The sequence below is a fragment of the Rhinolophus sinicus genome, chromosome 6 (genome assembly GCF_057876585.1).
Source record: "Rhinolophus sinicus isolate RSI-liver-muscle chromosome 6, RSI-T2T, whole genome shotgun sequence".
NCBI classification, from domain to species: Eukaryota; Metazoa; Chordata; class Mammalia; order Chiroptera; family Rhinolophidae; genus Rhinolophus; species Rhinolophus sinicus.
The window spans coordinates 61661624-61679936 of NC_142506.1; the positions used below are offsets into that span (position 1 = coordinate 61661624).

At 38.1% G+C, this 18313-nt stretch overlaps 1 protein-coding gene across 1 annotated transcript in view; it reads left to right on the forward strand.

The window, feature by feature from the left end:
• USH2A (usherin) overlaps positions 1–18313 on the forward strand; it is a 580537-nt gene that overhangs the window by 212726 nt on the left and 349498 nt on the right. The window contains exons 22-26 of the mRNA XM_088799150.1: positions 5316–5446; positions 13074–13200; positions 15382–15483; positions 16576–16755; positions 17758–17888. Of these exons, the coding sequence (XP_088655276.1) occupies positions 5316–5446; positions 13074–13200; positions 15382–15483; positions 16576–16755; positions 17758–17888 (671 nt within the window). The remainder of the gene's footprint in view (positions 1–5315; positions 5447–13073; positions 13201–15381; positions 15484–16575; positions 16756–17757; positions 17889–18313) is intronic.

Sequence of the window (18313 nt, forward strand, 5' to 3'; positions counted from 1 at the left end):
TTGTTTGGGACCCACTGTGATTGTTACCGGAGAGGCTTTGGTGCAGATCTCCCAAAGCAGATGTCTTAACCCCCAAAGCAGATTCCTTTAATGCTGCTTGGGGTCATTGAACACTGTCAGCCATTAGACTTGACAGGAAAGAAACTAAAATCATTCCAAGGTCAAGGTCACTCAGCAGTTGTACGCATGCTGCAAGTGAGTGGAATTTGATTGTTTTTCTAAAATACTTGTTTTACAAAATAAAACACTTTGTATACTTAGTATATTTAAAGTTTTGAAATCCCTTTTATTCAATTTGAATCAATATAAATTTAATTCCATGAAATATATGTACATAAGTGTATGTATATAAATTTGCAACTCTGTATATTAATTACATATGTATATCTATGTACATAGGCGTGTACCTAGGTTTTCTTTAAGGTATAAAACATGAAAGTGGAACTGATACATTTTATAAATATATATGTAAAAGTTATTTTTAAAATTTTATTGAAACAAAGCAAATAATGATACAAAGTCACTTTGTTAAAGGGTATTCTCATAACTGGCAATTTTCTTTAACCTAAGCCTAAACTTCATTTACTAGAGTCTCTTGTTAAAATACCAACCATTTTACAAGATAGCAAGGGAAAACTTTATCTATTTCAGGAAGCCAGAATACATGCTGAATTTTCTCTCTTGCTCTATAAAATAGTTAAGTATTATGTGTAGATAACAATTCACAATTCAGTTGTCATGAACTAGCATTCAGTTCATATTTTAGGCCATCGTGATGTCAATACACAACAGTTTTATAAAATGAGCTCAAAGTGGAGCATATTTATGTAGTAGCTGAAACATTATGGCTGCTAAGGTGATTAGAATTGAATACATAGAATACAGTCAACACTATATACATGAACAGGAAGAATGACAACTTATAATTATTAGATGGTGGAAGCATTTTGATTAAGAATAGCTGTCATTCTTATACTCGTCTTTTGAGATCCTGATTTTCTGTTAATTATTATATAAATATTTTGATGTGCAAGAGCAATTTGGGGGCATTATCTGGAAATGGATGGATGGACTGTTGTATGGGTAAGATACAGATATAGATACAGCTATGTAAATACATCTATTTTTACCCAAAACTTCATGTGATTTAGGCCTATCGTTCTGTATTTGTAATTAAGATTAAAGCTGTTCAGAAGAGGAGGCCATCGAAGCTGGTGTTTGATGACATTGGTTGCATTTTATCACATCTAACTTGTTGATTGCTTATGATAATGAAGTGTTTGCATTGGTGGTGCTTCCATGGGGAATTCTTTCTACCTCTTTCAGCCTAATGTTTCCTAAATATTTGAGATGCAGCACAGTCATGTTTAGCTCTGCCTACCTTCCACAGAACAGTAACTCAAGAAACCTGTTGAGAGAAGAAATAAAAGTGTGTGAAAAATCAACTAGAAGCATAGTAACCTAAAACAATAGATAATAACTGGGCAAACGAACACTCACCATTCAACTTCATGGTAAAAACCAAAAACCAAAAACCTCTATGAATTCTTATTAACTCAGGAATGATCAATAGTGCTTGTCATCCACATTGTTATTTAATATTCTGAAAGATATAGCTCATGTGTTAAGACAGAAATAAGAGGTATGACTATTGGAAAAGAGTAGAGAAAGTTATTGTGTCTTTTTTTCCCAGAAAAAAAAAAATGTGTTAAAAAAAAAAAAAAAGAAAGGAACACCAAAACCTATTACAAATATTGCAATAAGATGGTTAAAAATAAATGACTACTTTTTTATGACTCAGCAATAACAAATCTAAAATGATTTTATTCACACTGGCAATAAAATATATAAAATCTTATATAAAATTAAAAATATATTTGCAGGATCAATTTAAATAAAAGAAAAAACAGAAATTTATAACCATTTTAATGTTAAAAGTGAATGAATTGAGGGGTAGTTAAAAAACAGAAAAGAATACTGAGAGGAAGGATAAATTGTCAGATATTAGAAATTTTATGAAATAATAATAAGGCATTCTGCTACAGAAAAAAAATCAGTGGAATAAAATAGAAAGTACAGAGTCTCATTCAAGACAATATACTTTAATAAACTAAGAGGAGATTGCAATCATTAAACATTCATTCAGCAAATATTTTTAAACATCTATTATGTGCCAGCCATTGTGCAGGGTGTTGGAAATGCAGAATTAAATAACACTAACTTCTTGCCTCCTGGAATGTATTATTTAGTAAATGTTTAAATATCTAGGGGAAAAAAAAGCTAAAATATACCCTACCTCATATGTCAAAATAAATTCCAAATGGAATTTATGTTAAATATACAAATATAGGAAATGCACAGGAAAAATGTAAGTAACAAATTCTGAGTTGGGATACCTAATTATATAAGCAAAGGGAGGGAGATACCATTATACAAAAAAAAAAAAAAAAGTTTTTAAAACATAAAAATTAACATCATTTTTATATTAAAAATACCACTTAAAAGATAATCTGTAAAAAAAGAAAGTAAATGGTTGTAACATGTGTGACAATGAAATAATACCCCTAATATGGAAAGAGCACTTGCAAATCAATAATAAAGACAAACAAATCAACTTTAAAAATAACAAAAAGAAAAACCATGGCAAACAATTTTGGAAACACCCAAATGGAGAACTATTATAAAATAAGTTAACTTGAGTATTCATCCTAGAAATACAAAGTAAAACTAGAATAAGATTTCAGTTTTAACCCATCTATTGTAGATGGTATCTCCCAGAAATGCCAGGCCAAATCTCCTTTTAATACTGGAAATGTTTTGCCTTAAAATGGTTGCAAGATTACACATAAGGAATGGAAAGGAAATTAAGCAACTTGAGAAGTCTTTTGCAATGAAGTCAGAATGAAAAGGCTGTTAGATGAAAATTGAAGTTCATAAACTTATAAATTCACACAGTGCTGGTAGGGTTTAGAGATCATCTGAGGTAATATCTTCATTTACAGGCAAAGAACCTGAGGCCCTTTCTGTGAAGGAGGTAAGAGCCCTAAAATACCTGTGTTTCAAAAAATATCGGGTGGTTTCGTTTCCTTGTAGCTTTATCATTTGGAGATTGTAAAGCATGATTAGTCTTTATAACAGTGATAGTCAAATGACCACAGTTTGTAATTGTTCCTTGGAAGAAATGAGAATTATTTCAAAAGATGAAAGCGATATTTTTGTTTGTTTGTTTGACAAAGGTTAGGATTCACTAGAGTTTCCCAAAACTTCCTACGTAGTAAAACTCTTTAGTTTTGTGTTTTTTTTCCCCTCTACTATTCGCCTATTTTTTATCCTAATCTATACTTCCAATGTATTATACTTTTTAAAATGCTGATCTACTGTTTCCCAAGTTCTTTTGTGATAAACAGCTCAAAAACAATTTAATTTACAAAAATTAAGACATATGTTTAAATATATAACAAAGCTCTGGCACTCTCTAATAAAGAGTTAGCCATTTGGGGATTAATTTCATGTCATTTATAATATTTTCCGATTAGTTTTCAGATGTTTTTTTTGTCAAGTATAGTCATTGAAGTTTTTGTTATTCACCTATTTATAGGGATGGTTAGCCATAAATAGTTTATAAATACAGACATTTTTAGCACCACCTAATGGCAGTCAAGTAAAAAGAAACAAAAACAAAACTTTACCAATTTCGGACTTACTTGTGTAATTCAAATTAAGCTATATAGCTACCGTTGCTTCTATTTGAAACATTTTACATTCCTTGATGTGCCATGTAGGCAGCTAGAAATCCATTGCAAGCAATTGGCTTGGATGGGAATGAAGCAGAAGGAATATTTGATAATGAAACCAAGGGGATTTTGCTTTCTTTATGAGAGCAAGGATAAGAAAATAGCTGTGTAATAGAATCCATCGATTTTATGTGAAGAGTGTCATTTAATTTTAGGAGCTTATGCATCAAGACTCCATTCTCCATACCCCAGTTAATTTCCATACAAAATATACCTTGACTAGTGTATTAACATATTTAATTTGTGTTGTTTTTCAGCAGTTGTTTATAAATCTCTGACCAATTTGACATAGTAGTCTAATGAAGCATCTTTTATCTCTTTTTCTTTTTTTTCCAGAACTAAGAGTCCTATCTTTCTGTTTATTCAACTGGAATTTTCTGTAGAATGTGAGTCAAACACCATGCTTTGTCCCAGGACTAAGTAGCTCTCACCTGAGGCTGTAGCTATGTCACATGGTTCCTAGCAGGGTGTGAAAAGTGGACTGGGGGTGGAAAGGTGAATCCCGTGATTCCTGAGGAAGTTGCAAACTAGTGATCCAGGTTAAATCCCCCCACCTAGGAGGACTTTTGTTACTAGCCCAGCCTGGAAGGGGCTTTCTCTCCTTCAGACTTTCATGATTCTGGCCAGCTGGTTCACTCCTCAAAGCAGTGTTCATTACTTATTCCATATTGTGCTCTTGAAATGTTATTTGATCCTCATGTATGCTTTGAGCTCCTGATGGTCATCATATGATTTGTCTGTTACAATACACACATTTGATCTTTCCAACTAAACTGGGGAACTCTTTGAGAGCAAAGATCACGTCTCTTACAATTCTTTGTGAGTTTTCGAGCATTGAGTGAAAAGCGTTCCACACAGAGCTCCCTACTGTGTGTTGAACAAGGGGGTTACCAGCTAGCGTGGAGGTGGGGCCATCTGCTGATAGTGGGAAGACATCTGTGTGACCATTGCAAACGGCCTCTGTTTCTAGATCCTGGAGAAATGTCTACGAGAGAAGAGCATCGTGTGTCTAGGACAGTGATGACAGGAGACATTTTGGTTACGAAATGAGGTGTCGGAAAACTAGCTCTATGCGCCACTTCATAGCAGGTCTTTCCAGATCTTACCTTCTGTTACGGGACTGATTCTCTAAACTTCATAACTATTTTAAACAAGGCCCCTCTTTAAAAATGTCCAAAAAAAAAACAAACAAAAAAATCATTTATTTTTATGACTCTGATACTATTTCACTCTGAGTATCCAATTTTGGGTTGACACCATGTCTTTTTATTTCAATGAGTTTTGCATACATTTCAACTTCATTATATATTGATTAGTGGGTCTGCAGTCTCGAGTTTCCAAGTACAGGTTGGTATTCATAATGGGTTCTGTTTAAAACCAAATGGCTGAGGTCCCCGAACAATGCTGTGTATGACTCCCTGACTGTACTCGCTGCATCATAAATAATAATGAAAGTAAATGTGCGTTTATCAGAATCAACAAAACTCAGCAACGATTTGCTGATTGTACTTGTCTCACCAGGTGTTAAGGCCAGCTTCCGCACAAGGGTACCTGAAGGTTTGATCGTCTTTGCGGCGTCACCTGGTACCCAGGAGGAGTATTTCGCACTTCAGTTGAAGAATGGACGTCCTTACTTTCTTTTTGATCCTCAGGTAAAGGAGTAATCGTAGGAGTTGAGATTTTGGGGGGTTTGCTGGGTGCCCGGCACTAAGGTAAGTGCTTCTGTTTTCACATTGAAAGCTCACCAGGAATTTGGAGGGCACTGCTATTATTTTCCCCACTTTCCCAATGAAGGGAATGAAACTTAATAAAAGTGATGTGACTGGCCCACAGCTAACATAGCAGAGCTGAGATTCTACGTGATTAACAACATGCTGCATTATAATGAAGACGAAAACTTTGAAATGCATTTGAATAGACTTGTTTTCATTTTCCTTGAGAGCAAAATTATGTCTCTGTTTATTCTCTCTCCCCCTCCCTTCCTCTCTCTCTCTCTCTCTCTCTCTCTCTCTCTCATCACCAGCAATTATTTAAGTGCCTATCTGGTACTCTTGTGCCGAGTAGTGTGGCCTATAATAGTTTTGGAGTTAAATAGATAGAACCATACCCCTATGAAATAATCTCTGTAGGATTCAATAAAAAAAAACACACAACAACAACAACAACAAAAAACTTATCTCAGATATGCATGAATGTTAGGAAAGAGAAGTATGAGATGCTGGGTATTATGGGAGCATAAAATGAAGGGTCTTTCTCTTCTTAGTTGTCAGTTTTCTCTGACAATGTGATATGTAACTAAGATATAAAACGAGGAGGAAAAGTTGGTCAGGCCCAGAACGTATGTCTGTACATGAGGACGTGTGTTGGAGGGAGGGCAGGACAGGGGCATATTGATGGGACCTGATGGGAGGTGCCGGGACTAAAGTTCCCAGAGCGACCAGCAGATGTGAAGTGGCTCAGGTAGACAAGAACGTGGAATATTCGACACATTCAGGGGAATCTGATAGGGCTGCAGAGTAGAGAACGCAGAGAAAAAGTAATGGGTCGAAAAGCTGGACAGAGACTAAGTGGTTTAGGAAGCAACTGTGAGGATGGAAGTGTTTTCCTAAGGGCAGTGGGAGCCCACTGAAGAGTGGCCTTCATTGGACTTCAGGCGCTGCATCAGGCCTGTGAGTAATTCCTAAATGAGTGAGGTCGTGTCAGAGATTATTTTTTGTTACTTTTCATTTCCTCAGGTTTTCACCTTAAAACTGCTGATTACGTCATCAGTTATGCCAAACAAATGTTTTACATTGCACTGGTAAAGCTGGCAATGCTTCCCCCCTCTGTATCTAAGGGACTAGGGGCCATGAGCTCTGGAGAGGATCACAGCGGCATGCCCCCTGGGAACCCCCTCACCTTGGAAAGGAAAGGCAGGGCCTGCTGGACCAGGTGTGTCTGACCGTCGTGCCAGGCTCCTTGCATGGGACCTCAGGAGGCAGGCTGGGGCCCTCCTGCCTTATTTTAAGAAGCTCCAGAAGCCGTGAGTTGGCAACTGGAAAGACCAAGGGAAGAAAGGCTTACTCCTGGTGTTTTAACAGGAGCCTGGCTGGTCCTCAGGCACAATGGCTTCAAGGATGCTGATAGGTGGGTGATGAGTAAGCAACAAAGAAATAGCATCACACGTAAGCAGATCCAGCATCCACAGAGAAAGGAAGAAGACACAGCTATCTAAGGAAGAAGACAGGGTAGATGGCGATTGAAAAAAATAAAAACAAAACAATCAGCATCCTGAACTTGATTCAATTACAGAGCTGAAAATATTATTTTTCATTTGAAGCCTTTAAGCAGATTAATTAGAGGAGAGACACAGTTGAGCCTCACATTCATAGGTCAAAAGACAAAAATAGGAAAAGATAAAGAAAGATGGACGCTACTAATATTAGTAAGAAGGAATTCAAGAGGAGAACAGAAAACACATGTACAAGAAAAGGAAGGACAAGAGAAAATAATGAAATAGAAAATAGAGAATGTCTGATTTGCGAAAGAATTAGAAATTTATTGAAAGGGCTTATCAAGTTCCAGTCAAGATTACGTAATGCTAATGCTTCCATGGGACCTCTATTCTCAGTCTTCTCTCTCTACAACTCTCACAACTCTATGAGATAGTTACTACTCTTATTGTTCCCATTTTACAGATGAAAAATCTGAGTCACAGTTAAATTACTTCTCCCAAAGTCTTACAGCTTATCCGTGAGTACGCCAAGACTGAAACCCAGGCGAACCAGTTCCAAACACCATGATTTCAGCTCCAATACAATAGTGCTTTTCAACATGAAAGAAACATACTTGTTGCTATCCAGAGACTCAGAGAAAATCCAATCTGTGTACGTGTTGGAAGGACGTATTTCAGCAAGACTTCTAACCAAAAGGAAAATTTAAAAAATAAAAATGAATATTCTGAAATATAAAGAGGAGAAGCAGTGGAGAATAATAAGCCAGCAATATTAAGTTCAACTTAAATATTTAATGACAGAGTGACTAGAAATGTATTTAACTGTGCCAGAGAATCTTTGAAATAGCAGAGACACACAGCAAAGGCAAAACAAAAGAAAACTCTAGTAATTGTTTGATGCTAAAATGATTAAGAGGTGAAGGCGAGGGAAAGATAAGCTACTTAAAAGTTTCTAAAGACGACCTAGTGGAGGGTGTAGAAGGGAATAATTATGTTAGTGTCTTCTTGTCTTGATTTTAAATATTTTCAAAAAAGAACTTAATTACTAACAAAGAGAAAATATCCCAAAACATCCCAATTCACAAGATGAAGCAAAAGAGGTTAAATGCTAAATTGTAAAAATCAGCAACAGCAACAACAAAAATCATTAAAAAAAAGGAAGCCATATAGTGAAATAGAAGAATGTCAAGGAGCAAGACACATCTGCCTTGTTCTTTCCCCCTCAACCTGATGTGAAGATGTTTGAGAAGAAGCCAGATGGAGAGAACCCTTAGCAGTAGAACCATTTATTCATAGCGCTTTTAAAATCCACAAAGTGGGCTCATGTTTATTCTCTTATTTGCTTCTTGAAGTAGCCACTTGAGGTAGGTATTGTTTTCATCCCTGTTTTAGATGAAGACAGTCACGCAGTGACTTAGTGATAGAACTGGCATTGACTTTAGTTAATTTTGTTCAGTACGACTGTTAAAAATGCGTTGTACTCCAGGCCCTGGGAGTGCAGAAGAGAAATGAACAAAACGCCACTCCTGCCGCCTTCTCACCTATACCTCCCTGTCCTATGACTGGAGGACAGAGTCTCTGCTTGAGTTGGACAGGACAGGGATGACAGGACTAGGGCAGTGTGCTCCGGTGGCCTCACACTGCCTTCCACTTAGAATTGGTCATGCCTCTGTCACTGTCTGTCCCGGTGTCTGTGACTATGATTCCAGATGACCATTCCCACCCCAGCGACATTTGTCATAGGACATGGGCCACAGGTTGTTCACAGACTTTGAGTATTTAATAAACTCCCCCCCCACACACACACACATACACACTCCAAATGTGTAGGGCAAAATCCTTGCAGAATTAATCCAAAAATGATTTCACTAGATCTGACGCACGGCTGCTGTATCTTTCAAAGGTGTTACTCTTTCTAAAGAAGGTGATCCCTTACGACTCCGCAGAATAGGAAGGTAAAGGGGTTACACAATGCCTCACTTCTCTGCCACAGTGTTGTCACTGGGATCCTGAGAATGGCTGCCAGGAGAAACGCTCTCCCTCTCATCCTTCTAGTCTCCTTTTCCATGATCAGACAGCCAAGCCAGCCTGGGGAAGCCATAGAGAAGCCGTGATGGGGCACTGCCCGTCATTTCTGCCCTCTTACCCTTCTCCTGCAGGTAATGTGTACCCTCCGCCATTCGCTTTTCCAGTTGCTCTGTCCCCAACCTGTGCTGCACCCAAACCCTAACCCGTGCACAGAGTTGGTAGGTGCCAGTCAAGTATTGGTCAATTTGTTGGAGGCAACAGTTGGAGGAGCCAGAGAATGGGGAGCATTGAATGGTGCTTGTCAGGTGCATTTTTATCTGGAATAATAACTCTCTACAAGGCAGAAGTTACCTGCGTTTTCAGGAATGTGACAGTCGATGTATTTAAAAGAAAGTAAGGTACTGGTTGAGCAGGGTTGCCATAGGATGTATTTGAGTATATGGAATTGGATACATAACACTCAGTTCACGGGTCCTGATGCTACCTATGTATGAAACAACGAGCCCAGCCAGCCGGGAAAGTCATGCCTCACCACCGAGGAGCTGAGGCTCCAGTGCAGCTTAACGGGGTATATTGGCTAACTTGATGCAAGGCCACAGATTGTTGAAACTAAGCAGTGGAAAAAACTTGGAATATTCTTCCATTGTTTGTTCTCCTTTTGGGTGGACATATGAACACAGCTTCTCATACAAAATCAGCACTACCCCAGGTTTAAAGAAGCTTATACATTTGTTTAATATGCCTCCTAGTGACATCCAGATTATTTCTATTTTAAATAATTTAGGTACCACTTTAAGCCCGTTTTCTTGTGTCTTTAAATGAGACAGGATTATCTAATGAACACCTTGCTGTATTACTCACACAAGTAGTTGTTTGCTTAGTGTTTTTCTTACCTGACTGTACAATCCAGTGGTGGCAAAGTCTGTCTATTTTGTCCTCAGATATAGTCTGGAGGCTCAGTACAGTCCTTGGAACATAGTAGGTGCTCAATAAATGGATGTCTGTTGACAGATTAGCTGACTCAATGGCTCGATGATTACTGGTAAAATACTATTGATAATGGAAGAAAATTGCCCTTTTTCTGGGGTATCATTTTCAACGCTTTAATGATTTGTTAACAGTTTTAATTCTTATGTATTTTAATTTGTCAGTTTGTTATATATTTTGACTTTTATCAGTGGTTATTTTCAAATGACTATTCCTGAATCCTTTCAAAATAATTAAAGTTTGAATTCTGTAAAGAACATTTTGTAGGGATTTAAAGTAACTGTCTAACACATGCTGTATTTTGCTGTGCATGATGCACACTTTTTTCCCCAAATTTGTGAGGGAAAAATAAGGCTGCGTAGTACACATGGGTAGTACTAATTCCATTTCCCTGAAAGTTTAGGCCAAAGACCTGAGTGCGTGTTATACACGGGAGCACATTCTGCACAATGAAATACGACAGTTTCACAATAACACAAGGTCATTGTGTGCTTTGTTGTTTAAAATATATTAATGAATATAAGAATGAATGCATTCCATGCATAGATGCCATAGGTGTAAAGAACATATTTCGTTTCCCTGCCAACTATCCAGTAAATTCTATGAATACATATTTAGGAGACGTAGTCTTCATAATATTTGAAATTAGATGTGTTTGCATATTATGGACCAAACGCTTGGAGCCATTGTGAAGAGTCACAGTTAAGAAAAGTTACTCCAATTTTTAATCGTTGTATTTTTTTAAGTCTCTAACAAATAGCTGTAATATTTCCATTCTTCGTTTTATTAATTTCAATTTTAATGTACTTCATCAGATATTTGATTGACCAATAATAACTTGACTGGTGGTTATTGTTTAAACATTTTCTGTTCAGTGACATTAACAGGCGATTTCACATAACATTCAGATTTCACTTAGAAGGCAGCTATGAAAGTAACACCTTCCCAACAATTCTGAATAGCAGTTATTTAATGCGTCTGATATTTTCCAAACGGAAAGAACGTGGCACCAGAGTTGATCTTAGCATTCTTCCCTGAACATTGGTGGGGAGAAATTCTCTCAAAATGCTCATCAGAGAATTATATGCTCAGTTCCTCTAAGTATACAGCACATTTGGAATACCGCGACTGTATGTTGTGTTCTTGAATTTATCTCCAAGAAATGCATTCTGATGTAGAGAACCATTAATGCTTCAGATTGTTGCCAAACATAATATGAAGAACCACTTCGTCAGACACCTGATCTTTAGAATGCAGCGTCGTTTGTAACAATTTTAACGCTAACTAAGTACACTTTGATGAGACAGCATTTAATAAAATGCTCATTAATTTCATCATTAGCAAGGGTATGCTAAGAAGTAAGCCAGTTTCTTATGTCACGCCCAATTAGCATCCATGCTAGTAATCCCATTAGTATTGTTGAATTCACTAATGGAAAAACTAATGGGCATGGTACCAGGGCACATTAATTGGGCACGACACCAGTTCTGGTTTTAATTATTAAACCACGATAATGAAATGTGTGTTTGTAAAATATTAAAATGTTGAAATAGGGTTGAAGAAAATAAAAGCGTAGACAGAGGAAAGAGAGAGCAGGCAAGAGGTAAGGAGAGTCAACCTACGGAAATTCAAGGGCTAGAAAATGGACGTGCCAAATGGTCATTTTTCGAGCTGATCGCGTTGTCTATAAAAGTTGGGATATTGTCCATGTGAAAAGCAACCCACTCATACTCATGGGAAATTAAAAGCTGTTTTTTTTTTTGTAATATGAAATTCTGCATCTCATACATGTTGTCATGCTCTGTATGAGGCCTGACAGGAGCCAATTAAATGTGTAGAATGGACATGTTGCATCGCTGGAGCTATTCTAGGGAAATATAAACAGAATCTTACTTACAATGGTACGATTAACATGGCACTTTTGTGATATAAATCTTCAGCCGTATGACATCAGATAATTATCAGTTTTCTCTTTTTGAAAAATAGCGTACCAAAATTAGTAGTTTGGGGAAACATTCCAAGTGAGTAAAACAATATTTTGTAATATTTCACCTGATCTTATTTTTGGGTTATTAGAATTGATATTGGATTGACGTTCATTATTGCTAAGGAAATCAACTTTATTAAGAAAGAAAAAAGTTTTTTTTGTGTGTGTGTTTTTCGTTGTTGTTGTTCATTTAGAAGGGTTAGAGCAGTTTTCTGGTTGTTTTCTCCTTGATAGTAGTGGTATTAAATGATGGCGACAAAGGTGAAATATCTTTCATTTAGTCTCATTTGCTCATTAACACTAAAAACAGTACCACTGTGCTAACAATGGTATACTGAAAAAGTGTTCTCTTGGTGATAAAGTGCTGAGATGGAAAGTTCTTTTTCACTCACTCTCTTTCCTTACCCTCACTTCCTTTTTGCTAATCTCTATTCTCAGTATCTGCCATTTCCTAGTATCCACTTAGGAACTCGTTTTTAACTGTGATACTGTTACTTTCGGCAAGAGTATAAATGCTAGATTTTAGACGCCAAAACATAGAGTACTAAGTTTAACCACAACACTTACGGTCAGTGTTTTAATAAGTAGCTAATTTTTAATGTGGACCTTGGTTCCTTCTCATTAGCAATAGTGTAATGAAGATAAGAAAAACTAAGTTCCTGACGTTTCCCTATCTTTAAGACAAGATTGATGGGATGGTAGATTATTGGTTTTAAATTCTTGTCTTTTTTTTATATCTGACCCAAAAATTAAAATCTGAAATATTAGAGTAGAAAATTCATTACCTTTCTGATGATTGCATGTACTCAAAAACCAAGTGTACTTGTAAGAAACTCTTATTTCAAAGAGAAGCTCTTTTCCGATGTGAGCGTTATGGTGTCACCAGAGGCACGTCACAGAAAAGCCAGAATGATGTGAGACGTCAGCTTTAACTTTGAGTTCTGTTTGAAATGGATGCTTGTATCAGGATTCTGTTAGCATTTGTAAACTTGTTTTTAACAAATATACAAATATCGGTGTATGTGTGTGTGAACATAAGTATTCATTCATTCATTCCCTTCAGGGGTCATCGGTGGAAGTTACCACCACTAATGATGATGGTAAACGATACAGTGATGGCAAGTGGCATGACATAATTGCTGTCAGGCATCAGGCTTTTGGCCACATCACACTCGATGGACAGTATACAGGTAAGAACTTCCTCGGCGTATGGATATATTCGTATATAGACAGCTCTATTGATATGCTGATATTGCCATGCCTTTCTGTTGTTTATATCTCTTCTGCACTTTTCTCTCCACTCAATTTCATCTAAATTGCTGTTTAGTTTGCTTTGGGGGTGCTCCTCAAATGAAGTCTTGGCAACCATTTTCTCATCTATGCAGCATTTCAGTAAAGCAAAATTAAGGCAGTCATCAGTAGCAATTTCATATCTTGTACAGTTCTTTCCAGTTTGCAAGGGCTTACACTTAGATTCTTGCATGTTACTTTGAGTTCCAGCAGACAAATACGTAAAGCAGTTATTATAAACATTTTAGAGGTGAGGAAATTGAGGCTCATAAAAGGTAAATGATTTCTCAGTTTACACAGTTGGTAGGCAGCCTTCTTGAGACACATATCTGTCCTTGCAATTCTACATTTAATATCCTTTCTGTCCTACCCTAGCTATCATCCTCATGCAATTATAAAACAGTTACAGTATCCGTATGGTGATGCATGCTTTTATTAATTCATTTAGGAAATGTGGAGTTTTAATGAGCACCTACTGTGTGCCAGGCATTGCTCTAAGAACTCTGGATGCAAAGAGCAAAATTTACATTTTAGGTAGGAGAAGGGCAGGGAATAGAATAAACATTGAACAAGTAGCAGTGGTATATGCTGAGAATAATAAAGTAGGATAAGAGGGAAAGGCACGTGTGTGCGTGCGTGTGTGTGTGTGTGTGTGTGTGTGTGTGTGTAGTTTTGATTTTATAAAAGACTGTTAGAGATGGCCTCTCTGATAAGGAGATATTCGAACAGAGACCTGTAGGGAGTAAAAGGGAAAACTAGGAAAATATTCAGGAGAAGGATGTTTCAAGCCAAGGGAACAGTAGGTTCCAGGGCCCTGAGATGGGACCATACCACATATGGCATGTTTGGGACCAAAAAGAGGCCAGTGTGGTAACAAGGGGGTGTGGGGCTGGTGGCAGGCTGTGAGTTCAGAGAGACCGTTAGTGATATATGATACAGGGCCCTGTGTGCTTTTACTCAGAAAGAGGAAAGCCATTGGAGAATTCTGAGAGAGGGGTGACATGATATGACTTCTTTCTTTAAAAGGAACTCTGGCTGCTCTTATGAGGATGCATTTGAAGGGGAGCGAGAGTAGAAGAAGCATGGAGACCATGCTTCAGGCAAGAAATGTTTTCTTGAATCAGGGAAATCATTTGGATATAAGGAGAAATCTGGAGCTATTGGAAATGTTGAATTAAAAGGATTTGATTGAGGTAGAGCAGGGAAACCACCACCTGTAGGCCAGATGGAGCTCATGCCTGTTTTTATAAAGTTTTGTTGGAATGCAACTGTATTTACTTGGTGTGTATTGTCTGCGGCTGCATGGAGCTGGATGGTCTAAAAAGCCTAAAATACGTACTACCTGCCCCTTTACAGAGAGAGTTTGCTGACCCCCGATACAGAGCATGGCTGCTAGGTTTGGGGCCTGGGCCACTGGAAGAATGTAGCTGCCGTAACTAAGGTGGGCAAGACAGCGGGAAAAGCAGATTTGAAGAGAGATGTTCAGAGTTCAGTCTGAAGGTGTTCAGTCTTAGATATCTGTGAGGCATTCCAGTGGAGATGCAGGCAGTTTGCTGGACATACAAGTCTGAATTCTGAGACGAGTTGCAGACTAGGGATACAGATTGGAGTTGTCAGCTCAGATGGTCTTTACAGCCAATGGACCCGATGCAAGTAGGGCTAATTACAGGGGCTTGGGCTCTGAAAATGTCCCTCTCCTCCCAAAGAAGAATGGGGTTAGAGATTTTAACAGGAGATTTGCATCGTTATGCAATGCTATCAGAAATCAAGGCCCCTTCTGAGCTTTGGCCCTGGTAGTTTGCACAGGTGCCCAGCCCACTATTCTCCGTCTGGAGAACTCAGGGCATCCTTGTAGGTGGAGAAAGGAAGAGATGAGAGAAGGGAGGAAGTCTGAGTCATCCCAGCATCCAGATGGGGGTGGGGAGGAAGGACCAGTGAAGATAACTAACTAGGGGCAGTCACTGAGGTAAGAGGAGAGCCGAGAAAGAGTGGTGTCCCAAAAGCACAGTGTAGGGTTTAATCATTTGTTAAATTAGAAACAGATGACCCAGCTGAAGTTGGAATTCTCTTTTTCTCCATAGGTTCCTCTGGGGCCCTGAACGGTAGCACTGTTATTGGGGAGAACACGGGAGTGTTTGTAGGAGGGCTGCCGCGGGCCAGCGCCATCCTGAGGAAGGATGTGGGTGAGTTTGCGATGGGTATAGAAGGGATATGTTGTCACCCAAATATAGAAGAGCCGCATGGGACGTTCTTCTCAAGTATGAATCACAGTGGTATTTCCTGTCTCATGCTGTGTGTCCTGTATCAATACGTCAACATGTCTTTTAAAAGTTTCTTCTAAAGGAACCGTATGTTACTTGCATTAAAATTCTTAGTGCTTAATTCTTGATACGTAAAAGGAGTTCATTACACTTCTGCTTAAATGAATTATACTAATTTCAAAGTTATTTTAGCATCATGTGTCTTTTTTTTTTTTTTTTTTGAGATTTTGAACTTGAACATAAAACAGCACAGAAATGGGAAACTATGAGCTTGGTTTTCCCTCTACGTAGAGTTAAGAACATGTCCTGAGCACAGGCTGTGTGACAGGCTCCACCCCAGTCCTGAGATGCCCACAGATGGGTAAAAATGTGGTCTTCGCCGCAATAGAGGGTGCCGACGTCTGATCAGACCATTCCGATCCAAAGCTGTAAATGCTGTGTTTGAGGCTTAGACAAAGTTAGTTCCTTTGTTTTTAGGACAAAAGAAAAAAAACTGACTGTAAGGTGAAATGAATACAAACCAACATGAAGGAAATTAATCTTAGGCAGAAAAGACATTATCCTCCCTAAAAAAGGAGATCACATTATTGATTTACTTATATAACACACTGGTTTATAAGGATGAGGGAACTAACCTATCAACTATAGATATCATGGAAACACTTCCTTCAAATCTTACTTTTAACACTTGTTACAGCATTTCTATTTTTAAGACTAGTGGCAGATGAAATCTCCTCGTCAGTTCAAAAAGCAATAGTCTTGCTAATACTATAAAACCAAGATTTTTTGCATTAACATCTGTTTCCACAGAACTGATGGGTCTGAACCAGACTAAACATTATAATTGTTACCTAACATAGCTGGCCGAATGGTGTTTATATGACTCCTTAAGAGCTTTGCAGTAAATAGGTTCAGAGAGCTATTGCCCATTTCTTTTATTTGAATTGCAAATAAAATGGCCTGAACTGCATTTTTTCACCATATGTATTTATTGATATGTATCAACTCCCGCAGACATAGTCCAAAAGGGTTTCGTGGGCTGTCTTAAGGATGTGTATTTTATGAAGAATGACAAGCCATCTGCTACATGGGAGCCCCTGGTTTGGCAGAGTTCTGAAGAACAAATGAACGTACACAACAGCTGGGAGGGGTGCCCCACATCATTACAAGAGGGAGCCCAGTTCCTAGGAACAGGTAAAGTTCTAAATCAGCCATTGGTTGTGGCTTTGCAGGTATGTTCTATCCAGGGCATGACTGAATCTCCCCTGGGCAGTTACTTTGACCTCATACGAATCTAGCATCACAGAAATTCCCAGTTACGCCATGATGCACATAAATATATTTTCAAAGTCTGAATATGTGGTTAAACTGTAAGACTCATATATTCATGCATAAGATCTCTAGTGGTCCACGGTAGCCTTCAGTGTACGTGTAATAGTGTCACAGATGTCCATTTGTAAGTCATTCATTTTACTTAAAATTATTCAATTTTACTTAAATGTTTCAAAGGAGTTACCGGGTTAATCCACAAATATCTGTTTGTTCCATTGTATGGATGGACCATGTTTCTCAAAGTAAAATGTCAGCTTTGTAATGGGGTATGTAGGTCATTAAGGAAAGCTAGAGAATATAACCACCATTATTGCCATTGCTCCGAAGGCTGCAGCAAAAGTGAGCTGCAGTGTCCCTGGCATGTGCCCACCTGCAGTCTCCGCCTGGCAGCCACCCAGGGTGAGGAAGCAGAGGGCAATATGGCAGCTTGGCAGACTTGGCTTGTCCTTCAAATAAAAGCCCACCTTTGCCTCCTACATTTATAACTAAGTTGGTCAGTTATTAAGTTGCTTAAACCACCTTCATTGTAGAAAACTAAATTCTAACATAATCTGTGCATTTTTTCTTTCTTTTCTTATCACTGTCATTGTTCAGAGTTTCTCTTAATACAACTCCTTATTGTTAATACTTATATAAAACAGCAATATTCTTAATTGTATCCATGATTGAAAGAGTAAATTGCTTCCCCTTGAAAGGTATATCAAGTTCTGCCACTTCTGCACCATTACAATGAGTATTTCTTAACATTGATTTGCATCTTCCTTTGTGAGAGATTTTCTCAATGTCAGTATATATCCTAAGGGGATCTTATGACCCCTTACAATGCTGGCACATGCTAACATGTACATATTCTTTTCTTTAAAGGGTTCCTGGAACTGGATCCATACACGTTTCATGGTGGAATGGACTTTGAGATTTCCTTTAAGTTCAGGACAGACCAACTGAATGGATTGCTTCTTTTCATTTACAACAAAGATGGACCTGATTTTCTTGCCGTATGTTAATTAATTGACTTAAATTTACTTTAAAATGGTCAGATCCAAGTTTAACTAAATGAGGTGTTAACATTGTAGTAAATTGGATTTTCTTGGTACCACTTTCTAAACCTATGAGCTTGTACGTGTCCCCATATCATTGGATATGTCAATCTCCTGCTTGGATGATCCCCCATGAAACTTATACAATTACTTGAAACCTTTCTGATTCCCAGGGGGCTCTCACTGTACACCATCCCAACGTTGCTATCGGTCACCCCACACACTTGCCTCTGCTATTAGATGGTGTCATCCGTGGGGACAGGGTTCATCTTAGAGCAGTGGGCTCATGGAACGTAGCAGGGGTCTTGGTGTTTATTAAATGAGTGGATAGATGAATGAGTAACTGCTTACCCGACCTACTGCTCAGAAAAGATATTTACACA